Source organism: Zonotrichia leucophrys, chromosome 5 (assembly GCF_028769735.1).
Source record: "Zonotrichia leucophrys gambelii isolate GWCS_2022_RI chromosome 5, RI_Zleu_2.0, whole genome shotgun sequence".
In the NCBI taxonomy this organism is placed as follows: Eukaryota; Metazoa; Chordata; class Aves; order Passeriformes; family Passerellidae; genus Zonotrichia; species Zonotrichia leucophrys.
Genome location: NC_088175.1, coordinates 9,850,988 through 9,866,226, shown reverse-complemented (window position 1 = coordinate 9,866,226; position 15,239 = coordinate 9,850,988). Strand labels below are relative to the sequence as shown.

The window sequence follows — 15,239 nt, the reverse complement described above, 5'->3', positions numbered from 1 at the left end:
ATATGGGTGTCTCCATCTTCCAGAGAGCTACTGGTTTAAAACAAGCACAGAGGGTTACAAGCTTTAGATGCAGAGCAGTTAATCCACTGTTCTGGACTCTGCAAGTCATGAAGATTGCCTCCAGCCAGCATTCCTTACGTATTTTAGCCTACTTTAATTTAGCACAAAAATAACCAGGACTCCCAATTCCCATGCACTGTGATGGGCTGCCTTATGTACCATCTTTCCCTCTGGCACAAATAATATTTTATAGACAGTGTCAGAGTCCCCAGTTTCTGAGAATGCTAAAGGAAAATGGAATATTTTGGGCTGAAGAAAGAAATACATTCTCCAAATTTCTCATGGACTATTACAGGAATAATCACAGTAGTGACTCACTACTGACTTCTTGTTCAAAAAGGTACCTGGACCCCTTGTGTGAGAGGTCCCTGCTAAACACTCCACACCTTCTGGGCCAGCCTCTGCCAAAGGTCAGGACAACACAGGGGCAAACACAGAGAAAGAAAGTCAAGCAAGACTTGAGATTCAAATTCTGTTCCAGCAAGGTGTGACACCAGTGCAACATTGTTCTAAGATAAATTACAGACACTGTACATCTCTGGCTGAAATTTTTGCCTAAATTCTTCCTTTACCAACTTTTAATACAACAGGGAACAGTCCAAAATCTTCCTGAAGCCTTATTTCCTCTGTACTGAATTATTCAAAGGTCATAGGAGATTGTGAAAATGTCAAATTCTTGACTCCAGAGGTAAGGACCTACAACATCAGGGTGCAGAATTGTTTTAGTGCTTTAAGCAAATCTGCATCTCAAACTAAATGGAATCCTAATCAATGCCTGATATTGAAGCCCCACACATAATGGAAACAACTGCATGTTAATGAACACAAAAATCAGAAGTCTTTTTGCTTCAGATAATTAAGGATGGCTAGCTAAGGAGGTTTCAGTTATGTAACACACATGGCAAAGAAAAACAGTAGTAAGGTTTCTATTCCCAGGTTTCCCACATTTCTTGATATCCTTACCTGCTTAGGAATTAAGGTAAAATCTCTTTCTTTTGAATGTACAGATATGTTGCAGTCATTCAGAAAAGCAAGTGCTTCATCCAATTCCTTTAATAATCTTCCATACAACCCACTTTTGTCAGTATATGGTCCACAGTCTACAACAATCTCACATGGCTGAGAAGTATATCTGAATGAGGGCAAAGATCAAGTTAAACACAGCTTCTGAAAGCCAGAGCTATTTCAGCTCTTAAGGTTAAACAGCAAACTCAACAGCAACATGGCACATATTCAAGAACATTTCTTTCCCCACCAAGAATCAATAATTATTAAAAATTATACAGTTAAACACTTCAGAAAAACCTCCACCTCCCAAAATGCTGAACTACTTAATTCTAGATACTGTTCTAATACACTCCTAAGAAGAAGGCTAATATTGCTATTCTCATTTCAAATATGGAAAATTTAAGCAAATTCTAATTACTTCACCAACATCTTCACTTGTTTTTCAATAGTGCACTCTCTTGCTACACAAAAGAAAAGCAATCTACATAATGTAAATTTATGTCTCTAAATACATTTACACAATTAAAGTAATTCTTATTCTTGAATGGCAGCAGGAAATGCTTAAAAGGAAATGGTTCAGACAAGTTCAACAAAAATGCATTTAAAATGCTTATGCATGGACAAAAGACCTGTTCCATAACTTTCAACCTTTAACTTTATTTGAAACTCAACAATGCAGTACAGGTGGTAGAAGAAAACATGCTACATAGCAATTATTTCACCCTACTTTCTCCTACAACAAGTTGTTGCATTATCACCACCTTTAGTTTAAACAACACTCACAGGACTCTAGATTCTGTAACTCACTTGGCTCTGTTATTTAAGTATTTATTAGCTCCTCTCCTCTCCCTCTATCTTTCATTAGCCTTTAAAACCCAGCCTATGCATTTGGGGGAAAAGAAAAAAAAAGGCAACTTCTCTTGCACATTAAGAGCACATTGAACTGGGGATGTTGCCACATTTTCCTAAACAGTGACATTATGGCATACACTTGGCATGAAACAGTTACACTCCACACAAAAGAGCGCATTTTACAAGTTCAGAAGTATTTTGTGAAATGTCAGGTTTTCAGTTTGGTGGTGTGTTGAGGGGTTTTTTGGTTGTTTTGGGTTGGGTTTTTTTGTTAGAGGATCTGTTTTGTTGCATCTTTTGTTTTTTAACAACAGAAAATCGCTCCCTACCAAGACCAATCAAACTTTATACTCAAAAGCCATTTAACATTCTATCTCCACTCTAAATGGAATATCAGCATCATATACACACAAACTTTCCTAAAATTTAGAAGACTAAATACTGCTATTGGTTTACTCCTCTATCCAAAATGAAAATGCAGGCATCAATTTACCAACAATCATTATAAAACACACCTGTCCAAGACCACCAAATCAGTTGCAGTTTCAGCATTGCTCTTCAAAATTTTCTCCAGTTTCTGGATCTTCTCCTCTAACTCAGCAGGATCACATTTCCCATTTAAAATGGAAGCTGTTAATCCCAAAATTCGAGGACATGATGGATAATCCTCACAGATCTGTCAAATCAAATTAAATTAAATTAATTACAAAAGGTATCCTGTTAATTTACCTGCAAATTGATGATGCTTAGGCTAGAAATTTTTATTTCAATAGCAGGTGTTGCAAAAGGACCCACACATTGAATTAATATTTTCTGATCTACTGGCTGGAAGTTAAATAGCCATCACATTTAAAGGTAAGTATTGACAACACTTGTAAATACTTACAGATAAATGGAAACAGTTAGCATTAAACAGAATACTCTTGTCATGCCTACAGTACATAACACAATACTCCCATGCCATATAAAAAGGCACATACATTTAAAAAGAGATTTGGAAAGATACTTAATATGCAGGTATCTCTCACTTACAAGCCAAAAACAACATGGAGCCAATAATATTCTAGAAAGAGCCCTAGTAACACCTTTAGAGATCAACATTTTTAAAAATAATAAAACCTGATTAGCATATTCCATTCTTTCAAATATTTTATTGATGAATTTTTAAAATTTCCCTAATTCACAAAATTTAGCTTCTTTGTTAAAGACAGATTTGTCTTTAATCCCCACTGCAAAAATACAGTAAATACATTATTCTTCTACCGCACAGTATCACTGAAATCTTAATACAGTAATTTCACAGTCCCAGGAATGTGCTAACATTAGTTCCACTAATATCTTTTTTGGTTTCCAATTCTCCAGCTCTCCCACTCACTTTTCTTCCTCAACCAAGTACATTAAACATTCATGCAATAAATGCACCTTCATAATCTCACGGTATGGATGATCCTGGATTGCAAGATGGCACTCATCAAATACCAGAAGATTTATATTTGACAGGGATAAATACTCATTTCTCAAAACAGTCAAAGCAACATGACATGTCATAACCAGAACCTAGATTGAAAGGAAAAAAATGTCAGTACAAGATAAATACAAGCTATCAGAGGTCAAGGTGAAGGAGGAAAAGTTTTCTGCAGGTCTTGTGAGACAGCATTGGCAAATACCAATCCCCACTGATATACCTACACCAGGTAAGGACAAGAGAGATTAAAACATTCTCTACTGGAGAAAGCCATCTCTCTGGATGGGGGTGTATTTTTATATATGTCTCTACCTCTACAGGCACATGCCTAGTTAAAAAATGAATACAACAGACAATCTCAACAGCAATCAGACCACGCAGAACAGGTATCATTAAATAATCCCAATAAATTAAGATAGTGTCCTTATATGTGTCCCATCATCATGTCTCCAGCAAGAAAGATAGCTCTTCATAAGCTCTTAACTAATTGCAGCAGTAATACAAGCAGGACATTATCAGAATTCTTGTTAAAGAAAAACTTATTTCTTGTACATTAACACATAAAAATCGAGTTTGTTGATAAAATGACATAGTTCTTAAACTCATTTTGAACTTCACTAAGTACAGCAACACTTCCTTCTGTCAGAGTTCCTCAGACGTATTCCATAAAGCATTACTAATGCTTTTACCAGAAAGTAAACCCCAAAACCCTAACACTTCACAAAATTTTAATAGTATTTAAAGTATCGAATGCATACTCAAAATTTGTTCTGCAATCGACATAATGAACAAGTCAGGTAGATTGAAAAGAAAGGATTTAGAGGATGGCTTTGTAATAACAACCTGAAAATACCTACATATATTTGCCTCAAGATTAACATACAAGTATACCAATATGCTTTCTCTTTAAAGAAGACTAAATGCGTAATTGGAAGGAATCAATTTTGATCCAGCCTCTCTGTTGCTTTACTTAGTTTTTACTTAATACATTACCTGATGCTTAGAGAATTCCTGACTCCATTTCTCTTTTGTCCATGATTCAGTTATCTCCAAACTCGAATACTCTCCCACTTTAAGGTCTGAATGTGTCCTGACAGCTGACACTTGTTGAGCAACTTGATTTGCTTAAAGAAAAAATAAAATCTCATTTACATAAAGGTCTTCTCATACTTTAATTTGTAAGATGTGTGTCACATAACCTAGCATCACATTTCATAATGTGTTCTTTAGCTTAGACTAATGTTAAACCATGTACCCATGGCAACTGCCTCTATGAAGAACCATATCAAAGAAACAGAGTGCTAACTAAATTGCACTTCAGATTCAATGTCTTAACTTTAAACTAGAAAACAGAACATGCTATATACATAAACAGATTACATTAAAAAGACAATGAAACAAAAGATAAAAGGTATCACATCCTTGCTGTTGAAGGCTTTACACAAAAGTTTCTCCCAGCTTTGCTTTCAAAGAACTTCTGTTACAGAATATTCCATGGAGTATTAGTGTGTTTAGGAACGTTTCCTCTTACCCGAGTTGACCAAGAACACAGTTCTTTTTCCATTTTTGTTGAAATCTCCCCTGATCTGATAGGACAGCTCTTTAGTGAGTAGTACTGCAATAAAAGTCTTCCCTGAGCCAGTGTTTAAGCAGACTATTGTATTATGATCCAAAGCTGCTTCAAGCAGTTCAACCTAGGTTAAAAAATAAGAATGTCCTTACTTAGAGTAATGCAGTGAAAAAGCTGACAAGAAAATAACAAAAGTGATAAATAAACTCAATAAAGTCAATAAATAAAGTGAAGTATCACTTGAAATCTTTCAAGGGCCATATAATTAATACGTCTCTTTCACAACAACGTGTTCTCACAATCCTTCAAAAATACTAACACATTATATTTAGCCCAGTTTTTAAATCTAAAATCCTTCAGTACCACAGTCTGCTCTCAGGTAGCTTTCTGAATGTATCTCTTTAATAGATGATTGTGTTGCTATATACATGGTATGAAGAAAGAAACCACAGCTTTTAAATCCAATTGCACACATCAATGCAGCCCAGTAAGCAAGCACACCAGCTGAAGGTGATCCAAGTTTCTCAGTAACACTAACAAAATGCTTCTGGGCACCTCTGCAGTGTAAAGAGAACTGGAATTCTAGAACTCATTTTCCTGAAAGTGAAAAATCAGAGTACCCTGATGGGGTCTCTGACTTTAGAGGGCTGCTTTGAACAGGATGTGAACCAAAAATCTAAATTAGTATTCCACATGGAAGAAAAAGTGAGAGGTGGAAGGAGACATGATTTATGCATACAACTGAGAGGCACAGTTTATTTGTACCTAGCAGCACTCTGCAGAGAGTGGCAGGAGAACACTCAGCTTAAAAACTGTTCTGCTCATTAGAGCAAACTTAGAAGAGGGAAGGGGGGATATAACAAATGTCAAACAAAGCCAAACTAAAGAATTAGCTCCTAACAGGTGGAGCTGAGAGACACATCCTGACAGTCTGCATCACACCACATTCTCCACCTGCTCTTGTTCTTTTTCCATTAATTAATGGATTTAATTGTACTTTTTTGGATGTTACTGTATTAGTACTACCACTAGTACCTGATATTTTCTTGGCGTGTAAATGTTATCGTGAATTGCTTCTTGTTGCCATGGTAGTCCAAAAAATGGACCCATTGGGGAGGAAGCAGGGGTCATGAGCTGCAGTCCTGCCATGCTGAGGGATTGCAAAGCAGGGCTTTTCATTCATTCATCCAGTGTTTCTTTCATTGCATTTTTGTTCCAGCACAGCCTACTATGAGAAGAAAATGAAATGGCATTAGATACACTTGCAATCTCAAGCAATAAGAGAAAATCTTTATCAAGAAAAGGACATTACTTGATTTTACTTACAGAGGTGTTTCTTCTCATACTATTTTCAGCAGAAAATGTTAATTTTAAATTTACAGGCATTCTCCACTTGAAGATGTATGCTTATCAAAGTGCCCCAGAAATTCAAAAGGAGCTGTACTTTACAGGACAATGCTCTTTACAGGCATTTGGATTTACAACTTACATTTTAACATGAAGCCATTTATGGTCTGACAGAATTTCATTTTAAATCTAAGCTTTAAAAAGTAAAGCTGTCTTAGCTTTATTTCAGGAAAGAAAAACACTAACATTTACAGCACAGGCACAGGTACCAGATTTTCCATTTTTCTTTCCAACCAAAAAGGCCTTTGACAAATTAAAGCTTTAAATACACAGGAATTTTATTCTAATTGCTAGGAAAAGAACAGAAACTATACAAGAATGTCAGTATTTTCAAATAATCAGATTCTGATTAGATTCTTTTTAAGAACTGGCAGAATTATAGGCAATTGCTGATGACTCTAGTAAGGACTAATAGAGAAAGATATCCTTACCAGGTTAACCACCAACCTCCATAAAGACACTGCAATTCATAAACAAACAAAGCATTCAGAACTTCATTACAACTGAGCACTGCAAACACTTTCCTATTGAGGCTATGAAGTCCTCATCATCAGGGTGTGTGTGTGTGTGTGTGCTAAAAACATTTGCTACTTGTCAGGAATTATCAAGGTTACAACAAACAAGACTAAACAAAAAACCAAAACAATTGCCAGTAAAACAAACAAACAAACCCCACAACATAAAAACCTTTAGCCTGGGAAAGTGATTATGGCCTGATGATATAGAAAAAATACTGCTGAAGTATACAGTAACATATTATGTGAAATCTAAGAAATGTTGAATACTCCCTCCTTAAATTGGATACATATCCTATTAAAAAACCAGTATCTTCAGAAGTTAGTTTTCCTCAAAATTCCTACAAGCTCTATTTAATTTTAGCATCAATATGGGTTGAGAAATGCATAAAATTGATGATGCATTAATATTTAATAACTCATTAAAAAGGCATGAGGAAAAGCTAATTTTCATTTTATTGCATTGAAATGTTCTTGCTTTTCTATACAATAGGAAAGTTGCTAAAGTTTTGCAGATGTGCAGTAAGGAATAAAATAAGTAAAGAAGTATAATATGCTATCTAAGACAGAACCAGTAATGGTTATCAGAAATAACTGAAGAAAGAGTAAAAAAGGAAGCAGTACAATTAAATAAAAAATGGGGCACTGACTAGATTTCCAGAGGTCCCTTCCAACCCTAGTAATTATGTAATTCTGTAATTACGAAAAGTATTCATAACACTGTTGTTCTATGTTAATATTTTTACATTGAATATTATAATCTGGACCATGTCTAGACACTGATATTAAACTAGTATTAAATAATTATAGGAAGCCCTAAAAAAAGAGATTAAACCAATGATCTCACTTTCCATCTCAGGTAAATATTGTAAAATAAAGAGAAGGCAACATTGAACTACATGATCACTCCCCCTGCAGTCAGAAGTAATTTCACTTTACAGTAAGTGGTCAGATAAAGCTTTGTCTCAATTCATTTCAGTGGCAGGGGAAGCCCTGAAGGACAGTGTGGTTAGGCTGAAATAACATTATACACACAGCTCCATTGTAAAAACATATTTATCTTTTATAGACAAACATTCAGTAGGTAAATGCTACTTAGTGAACAAGGATATATGTAACACTTAGTGAACAAGGATATATGTAACTTCTTGAATTTAGGATCAGCAATAAACATACTTGCCCCTCTATCCAAAATGTTCCTCTTTAATGTACAAAGTGTGTTGATACCACTGGAATATTGTCTGATATTTTTATTTGGGGGGGTCACCAAAACTGTGATAGTGAGAAAATGCTTTAAAATCCTAAAAAAACTCAAAAGGAACAAATGTGCATTTCCATAGGACATAGTAAAGAACATGTCTGACATTTTATGTTTTTTCAGTTGCTTTAGAATGATCTCCAAACTCATGGCAACCTCCTCATTTACTTTTGACTGCTGTAATGTAAGCTACCATTTGAGCCCAAGTATTTCAGATTGCCTAAACAGATAAAATGGATCAATATTGCTTCATTTAGCTGTAAATAAAGAACAACAGTCTACGTAAATCACAAAATCAGTATTATGTCATTATTCATTTCAGTTGTAATACAAAAAAAGGTTCCTGTAGATTCTTAAATTGTTTCTAAACATTTCAAAGAATGCATACAAGCACATGGAGGTTCTAACAATGCAACTACAGCAACAGTTTTATAGAGTGTTCTAATCTGGCACAACTAAAGATGTTTTGGCTGGTACAGTTCAAACCCCCTGCAGTGTCTGAAGAACACAAAGGTCTTTTGCATGACTACAGGAATTCATTGAAACAGTCTCAATCATACTTCTCTACTTGCACAGAGTAAATGGTGAAAAACAACTAATGTTTGCTTTGATTAAAATGAGACCCACTGTCATAATAATTGCTAGAATGAACCAGGTAACCAAACGTTTTCCACAGTAAAAGCTGAAGCTGATTCCTCAATCATTCTTGTACATAAGCTCAGCCACTTCAGTTATTTATAAATCACTTCAGATGAGCAGCTCCTCCTCTTTGTTTACTGCTCCATCTCTCATGTGTTTCTTTTTCAAATGATAAATACAACTTTGGGAACATATAAAATAGCTATATCACAACACCAGAAGGGAATTAAGAGAGAAAACCAACGTTTTTTAAAAGGCTGCTAATACAAAACAAGTACAGGATCCAATATTACAAATAATTCACTTCTTTTGCTATGAACCTAATAACCTAATAACAGTTCATCTACCCTGCTGTAAGAAGCAAAAGGATTTATGCTCACCTATGGCTCCAGCTTTATCTGGAAAGATGTGAAACAAGATATACTCTAAACTACAACTTAGGTTTCTGTGCACCAAAACAGCACTGTGTGCCACTGCAACCATACCTGGGCTGAGCCTGCATGAGTCACAACATATTTGAAAGAACATATACAGAGAGGGAATTTAAGCAAAGTCAGGTAAAAAGAAAAAGTTATCCACCCAAATCAATGTTTCTTTCTGCTATACTAAGATTTCCTAGTCCTGGCCAACATTTCTATGATTTGTATTGGAAGTATATAACATCTGACAAGATCAATGTCAACATTATTATGGGAGTAAGCCAGAATAATGCAGTAATTGTATCATTCTAGACTCTCTATTTCAATAGCAAGGAAAAATATCAAGTTCTTCAATAAAAGAAAAGCAGAACAGGATCATCTAGAAATAAAAAGGGAAAGAGCACATCTACTTGAAGAACAGATTTTAAATTGAAAACATTTGAGATGCAAGCACATATGTTCAGAATCTATGGACAGAAAACTGAACATGAGCTAACCGAAACTAACAAACAGTGAAGTACAACAAAAAGTCAAACTAGTCCTGCTCAGCCAGTGCTGGGTAATAAAGATACTTTTTAAGATGTTCAATCTTTGTTCACTGCATTATTTTGAAATCTGACAGAACAAGAAACTGTAAGAACTTGCTGAAGCTCAGCTTGGAGTGAGAAACACCTGAAACAAATCATACTTCCTGTGACTCTAGACTAGTTATGGAAGCTGGGTAAGGCTCAAGCTTATTTGTTCTACTTAAATAATACAGAAAGTTTCAGTTTCATGGCCACCAATCTTGAGAGTTTTAAGAGCAGAATTCACAACCTAGTGTCCTTATTTTAATGCACATTTATGTGAACAGATCGTGAACTGCAGAGCCAAATTTAACCCCTTATTCCATCATTTAGAGAACTGCTTTTCAGAAAAATACACAATGTTGGAAATGAAGTCAACAACATGCAACAGCAATTTTTTCCAGTCTTCAATCAATCTGGAACTGTAGGTTTTTCAGTCACATGACTATATCCAATTTGAAGCCATCCCCTGGCACATGAAAGGTTTAATTTAAGGTTTACTGCACTAGGGAATACAAGCCAAACCAACCAGAGGCCTCACCTGCAATGAGACATCCTGGATCCACTCCTGCTTGGAGGCCAGTTTAGAACATTTGTGGAATGGCACTGAGGTGCACAGAGAAGAGAGCAGCATCCTGGGGATGCAACTTTCAAGTTTTTATCACCATTTGTGAGCTTAGCTTGTGCTGTATTCACAAGTTATTGCAAACTATAATCATCTCCAATTAACAACAAAAATTTCTTACTGCCATTTTCAGTGTATTTAATTTGCTTTCTATACTGATTTGTAAATTTGTACCCAATATAATCCTTGTCATACAAATATTACTTCTGATGCTTTAAGATTTCATCTTTGTCCTGGAATGTCTAATTTATCCTCTAAAAACATTCTCAGCATCAGCCAAAACAAGTTAGCCTCAAGAGGTAAAAATAAACCACTTACTCTAAAGGAAACAAACCACAATTTATAAAAAAAATATTAATAGTACCTTGCTGCTTGAAAATTCTCTCCCATGAACACTTGAAGAGTCTGAATGCATTTTCTTTATAGCACTTTCTATGTTATATGTAGCACTGGCTACATGAAATATTAACTTGCTGAACGATCTAACACAGAGAATTCTTACTTGGGTAAAGGAGGACCAAATAAAAAGAAAAAATGTAAAATATTACAAATACAAAATACAGAGTAGAAAATAAATGTAGATGTTAATACACAAAATGTAAAATGTCACTAAGAATGTTCCATACCAACTTACACTGTAAGCATTCACAGGCAAGAATTGGTTTTGCATAAATTTAGGTGAACTTGCAATATTTCTATGTTGTCTGCTTTCTAAGCTTTCTTTCAAACAAAGTGTACTTTTTAAAAGGATTTGACTTTTTCAGTGCCAACCCAGAAGAGCACACTACTTCTTCCAAAAATGCAGTTTATTTTGTTATTATTTCTCCTGCAACTTTAGTTCTCTTAAGAGAACTTAAAAAAAAAACAAACAAAACAAACCAAACTCCCTCAGTTCTATATGCCAAAGAAAAAGTCCACAACTCAAACATCAAATAACTGTCAATATTACTCAGTAAGATGAATCAGGAATCTCTTTTGTATTGTGCTCTCTTTAACACAGAACATATCTTATGAGACATTCTTTCTCTCTCATCCTTCAAAGATCTTTATCCCATGCATTGCCTAACAGCAATTTTTACATTTGGTCTTACAATACTCTTAAATAAAAAAAAAATGTATTTCAGATGTGCTCCTTTCCAAGAAGGGAATGTGTAGACACTTACAAATCTCAAATATAAGTATTCCTTTAAGGACCATCTTCCCTGGTTTCCCTAGCACAATCAGAAATATACTTTGTGAATATTCATTTTGACTGCAATAATTCTATTTTTTCTATTCTTCTGATACATAACCAGTGACACATTGGTCTTTAACAGCCTACCAAGGCATACCAGCACAACAACAGCTGCTTTCTGTTGTCCAGGAAAAGTTTAATTACAGAGCTTATTAAAACAAAAGTTAAATTGAGGCTCTACATTTGGATGAGCTGATTCTGAAGCACTTCTACAAGCAGTACAACAGTTAACAGGTGAAATTCCTGGCAGACACCTCCTAAATGTCTGCTTGTAGGACAGAAATGGAGTACAACATGACACTCAGCAGACTCAGAAAACCCCTTAAGTCCTTCATGAAGTGTTCAGTATGACCAAACCTGGACTTGGGGCAAAAGCCCAATAAACACTTTGTGTTGCATTCAGCCCACCTCAACCAACAGAGCCAGAAAGTCAGCATTCACATGGAAGTTGTGCTGCTGCACAAATGCAAAAGGATTATGCCAATGTTTATCAGCATAACACACACAGGCTGCAGGGCATTTACAAGTAAAGCAACGCAATGTAAAAACAAAAATCAGTTTTGTAGCACATCTACAGTGATACCAGTGCATGAGGCACTCAAAATAAACATTCAGAAAGGGGATGTTTCTGCTTTAAAGAATACAGACCTGCAGCCAGATTCTGGAACAAACTTTCATTTATTAAAATGATGTGTACAAGGCCAGTGCAACAACCCTAACTATGCAGTTGCTTAATCAGCAGTGTAGAACTGGTGCTATGCAGACTCCTTTCACCTCCCTAACACAGATGACAAAAGATAAAACATGAAGTATATGGATCTAAGATGCAAGGCCAGCACAGCAGAACTAAATATATTTCTGTCTTCCCTATGTTATCAAAGCACATTTTTCTGCTATGTAGTTTTAATCAGATAGCCTCTTTGCCTATTTTTGCTGTACTCATATTTCAAACTGAAGCATACTATTGAAACTAAGACCTTAATTTACCTGTCATATCTTTTCCTTACCATTTACTTTGTATCTCCTATCTGGAACAACATATGAATTCAATTCCAATTCTAACCCCTTGTGCCAAGTATTTTTTTTTTTAAGCTGATCATATTTCACCAACACAACCACATTTGAATATAAGATCCACAAGAAGAGCACACAAACATCCTTACAAAAAACTGAATAGATTTCTGATTATATTTAACTTCATAAGAAGTATCAGGGCAAGAGTTTCATGGTAAACATCTAAACTTCTACTAATAAAATGAAGTAGCTGCATTCGTTTTTCTTTCCAAAGAAATTCATTCAATTTCTATAAACTCACATATGGAAGTTACTTTACTCTGTGGTTCTGAAGCATCTTTAAATACAAACCAGGAGAACACAGTGCATGACACATCAAAACCTGCTTCTCCCATACCACAAAGCAGTCTTACCGTTTTAATTTCCGCAGTCTCTGTGTTTATGCTTCCTGAACTGCATTTTGACATCATGATATCAGCTTGTAGAGTAATCACATAATTTGTAAGCCTTCACTATTAAAAAAAAAAACAAGAACAAAAACCTATGAACTATAAAAATTATTTGAAAAGGGAACTACAATAGCAAGGTTAATTGTGGTTAATTCAGTTGCTTAAAAACATTTTGTGTGTTAGCCTACAACACAACTTGCTGACAGAAACAAACCATTTAGGTTCACTCTGAACATGAATTATTTTAATTTACTATCAGAACTTAAAATTTAAAAGATAATTTAGTTTAAATGTGCACATCCTTCTCCAGTCCTATTTCCAGGTTACTTTCATTAATTACTAGCTCATGTGGGAAATACATGAGTAGAGTGATACAATTTTGCTGTTTTTATAATTGTACTGCTTTTTCTATCCACATGTATTTTCACTTTGAGTTAGAACATTAAAAAAATCAGAGTTCAAACTTCTTTAAGCTATTTAAATTTAAAACTGCAAGAAATACAGTCAACTCATGAAAAAGCAGCACCCATTTCTCTTGACGTATATCAGTCATTTTAGTAAAAGACAAAATACTGTGCACTTAAGATGGTGATTTAACCATGGAAGTAAAATTCAGAAAGATACATATTCATTACAGTGAATTTCTAGATATATTAGCCAAACACAAATACTGTATATTTATACTGAACATAAATACTGTATATTTATAATGAACATATTATATATATATGCACACATACATAAAACTAGAATTTAAAGCAAAAAAACCATATTTCAGCAGATCTAGCATTCTTAAAGCTAAAAATTCAAAGAAATTGCACAATACATACACCTGAAAGTGTGAGTTTTGCCAGACCTAAAAAGAGATTGTGAAGCCCAATTTTTTAAAATCAATACTGAAAACTTAAACACAAAATGGATCTTGATGAAAATCTCTCCTCCAATCAATTCCATAAAGTTAACAAAGACGACACTCCCAAGATTAGTTCAGTATGTTCATTTTTACCTCAAACGCTGATGCTGAGCTTTTCCAGAGTCTCCAATCCTGTAATTTTGTTTCACCCTAGGTAACCTAAAAGGTAACATAAAGAGAGAGCATTTTACCATGAACTGCCATTAAAATCAACTGTGCCATGTGGTAGTTAGTCTGCTTTCTTGCATTTTAATATTTAGCTCTGTAGCAAGAGCACATGGTCCTTCAAAATCTAATTATCATATTCCTCTTTTTGGCCAGAGATACAGTCAGTGTCTGAAAGATCAGCTTTAAGTGCTCAGGAGATATTTGCATGTTTTGTTTTATCTGCTGAAGTAATTGCTAGCTAAGGCCAATTAGAGTCACACTTTTCTCCCCTGTGCTCCATGCATGTTTCAACTAACACAGTAGAGAAATCCAGAAGAAAATTATTATTCAACACATTTAAGAGAGACATCTGAAAGAACATATGGTTTTCCAGAAAACAAAGTAAATAGTTATTTTATTTTACAAGAATACAAAAGGAATGCAGCACAGAAAATCTGATGGATATTGCCTTCATGTACAAAATAGACTGACAAAAAATGAATTCCCTGGACTACATTTAAAATTTGTGCTTGCAGCATACATAAATATATCTTTTATTTTCAGCAAAAAATACAGCAAACTGCTTCTAAGATGTAGTAAGCAGAACTTAGATTTATTATAGCATGTTCCTGTTATGTCTAGGTTATTCTTCTATTCACTGCCTCTAAACATGAAGCAGAATATATATATTCCACTGAATCAGAAAATAACCTAACAACAGAAAACTGCTACATTCACGGTAAAAATATAGAAATATACTCCACTCTCTATATATTTGCAAGAAAAGCTGAAGGGAACAATGCAGCATTTGGACACCCCAGCAAAAAGCAAATACGAACAGAAAGAAAGGTTCAACCCTTGTCAGTAAAGCTACTGCCGCATGTGTGGCTTAACAGAGCAAATTTACTTTACTGCCAAATGGCAGATGGCAAACACAAAGCACAGAGAGCAGCAGGTAAGATCTGAGAATCAAAAAAGAATATAAATCTAATTCTCCACCAGCACAACCGCTTCCTTCGGCACACGACAGCCAAAGACCTGGGCTTGAACCAATCGATCGGCGGGCAGGAGTTTGAGTGCCAACCTAAAACCAGACAG

At 35.0% G+C, this 15,239-nt stretch overlaps 1 protein-coding gene across 3 annotated transcripts in view; it reads right to left on the bottom strand.

The window, feature by feature from the left end:
- The window catches only part of DICER1 (dicer 1, ribonuclease III), a 63,046-nt gene that overhangs the window by 32,224 nt on the left and 15,583 nt on the right, over nt 1-15,239 (bottom strand). For 2 of the 3 annotated variants that reach the window (XM_064713675.1, XM_064713674.1), the window contains exons 2-9: nt 14,088-14,153; nt 13,046-13,144; nt 5,991-6,183; nt 4,917-5,079; nt 4,379-4,509; nt 3,343-3,477; nt 2,436-2,596; nt 1,024-1,192 (exon numbers count right to left, since the gene is read on the bottom strand). In XM_064713675.1, the coding sequence (XP_064569745.1) occupies nt 1,024-1,192; nt 2,436-2,596; nt 3,343-3,477; nt 4,379-4,509; nt 4,917-5,079; nt 5,991-6,134 (903 nt within the window). In that variant the 5' untranslated portion in view covers nt 6,135-6,183; nt 13,046-13,144; nt 14,088-14,153. The remainder of the gene's footprint in view (nt 1-1,023; nt 1,193-2,435; nt 2,597-3,342; nt 3,478-4,378; nt 4,510-4,916; nt 5,080-5,990; nt 6,184-13,045; nt 13,145-14,087; nt 14,154-15,239) is intronic. The other variant, XM_064713678.1, reaches the window with a different exon arrangement.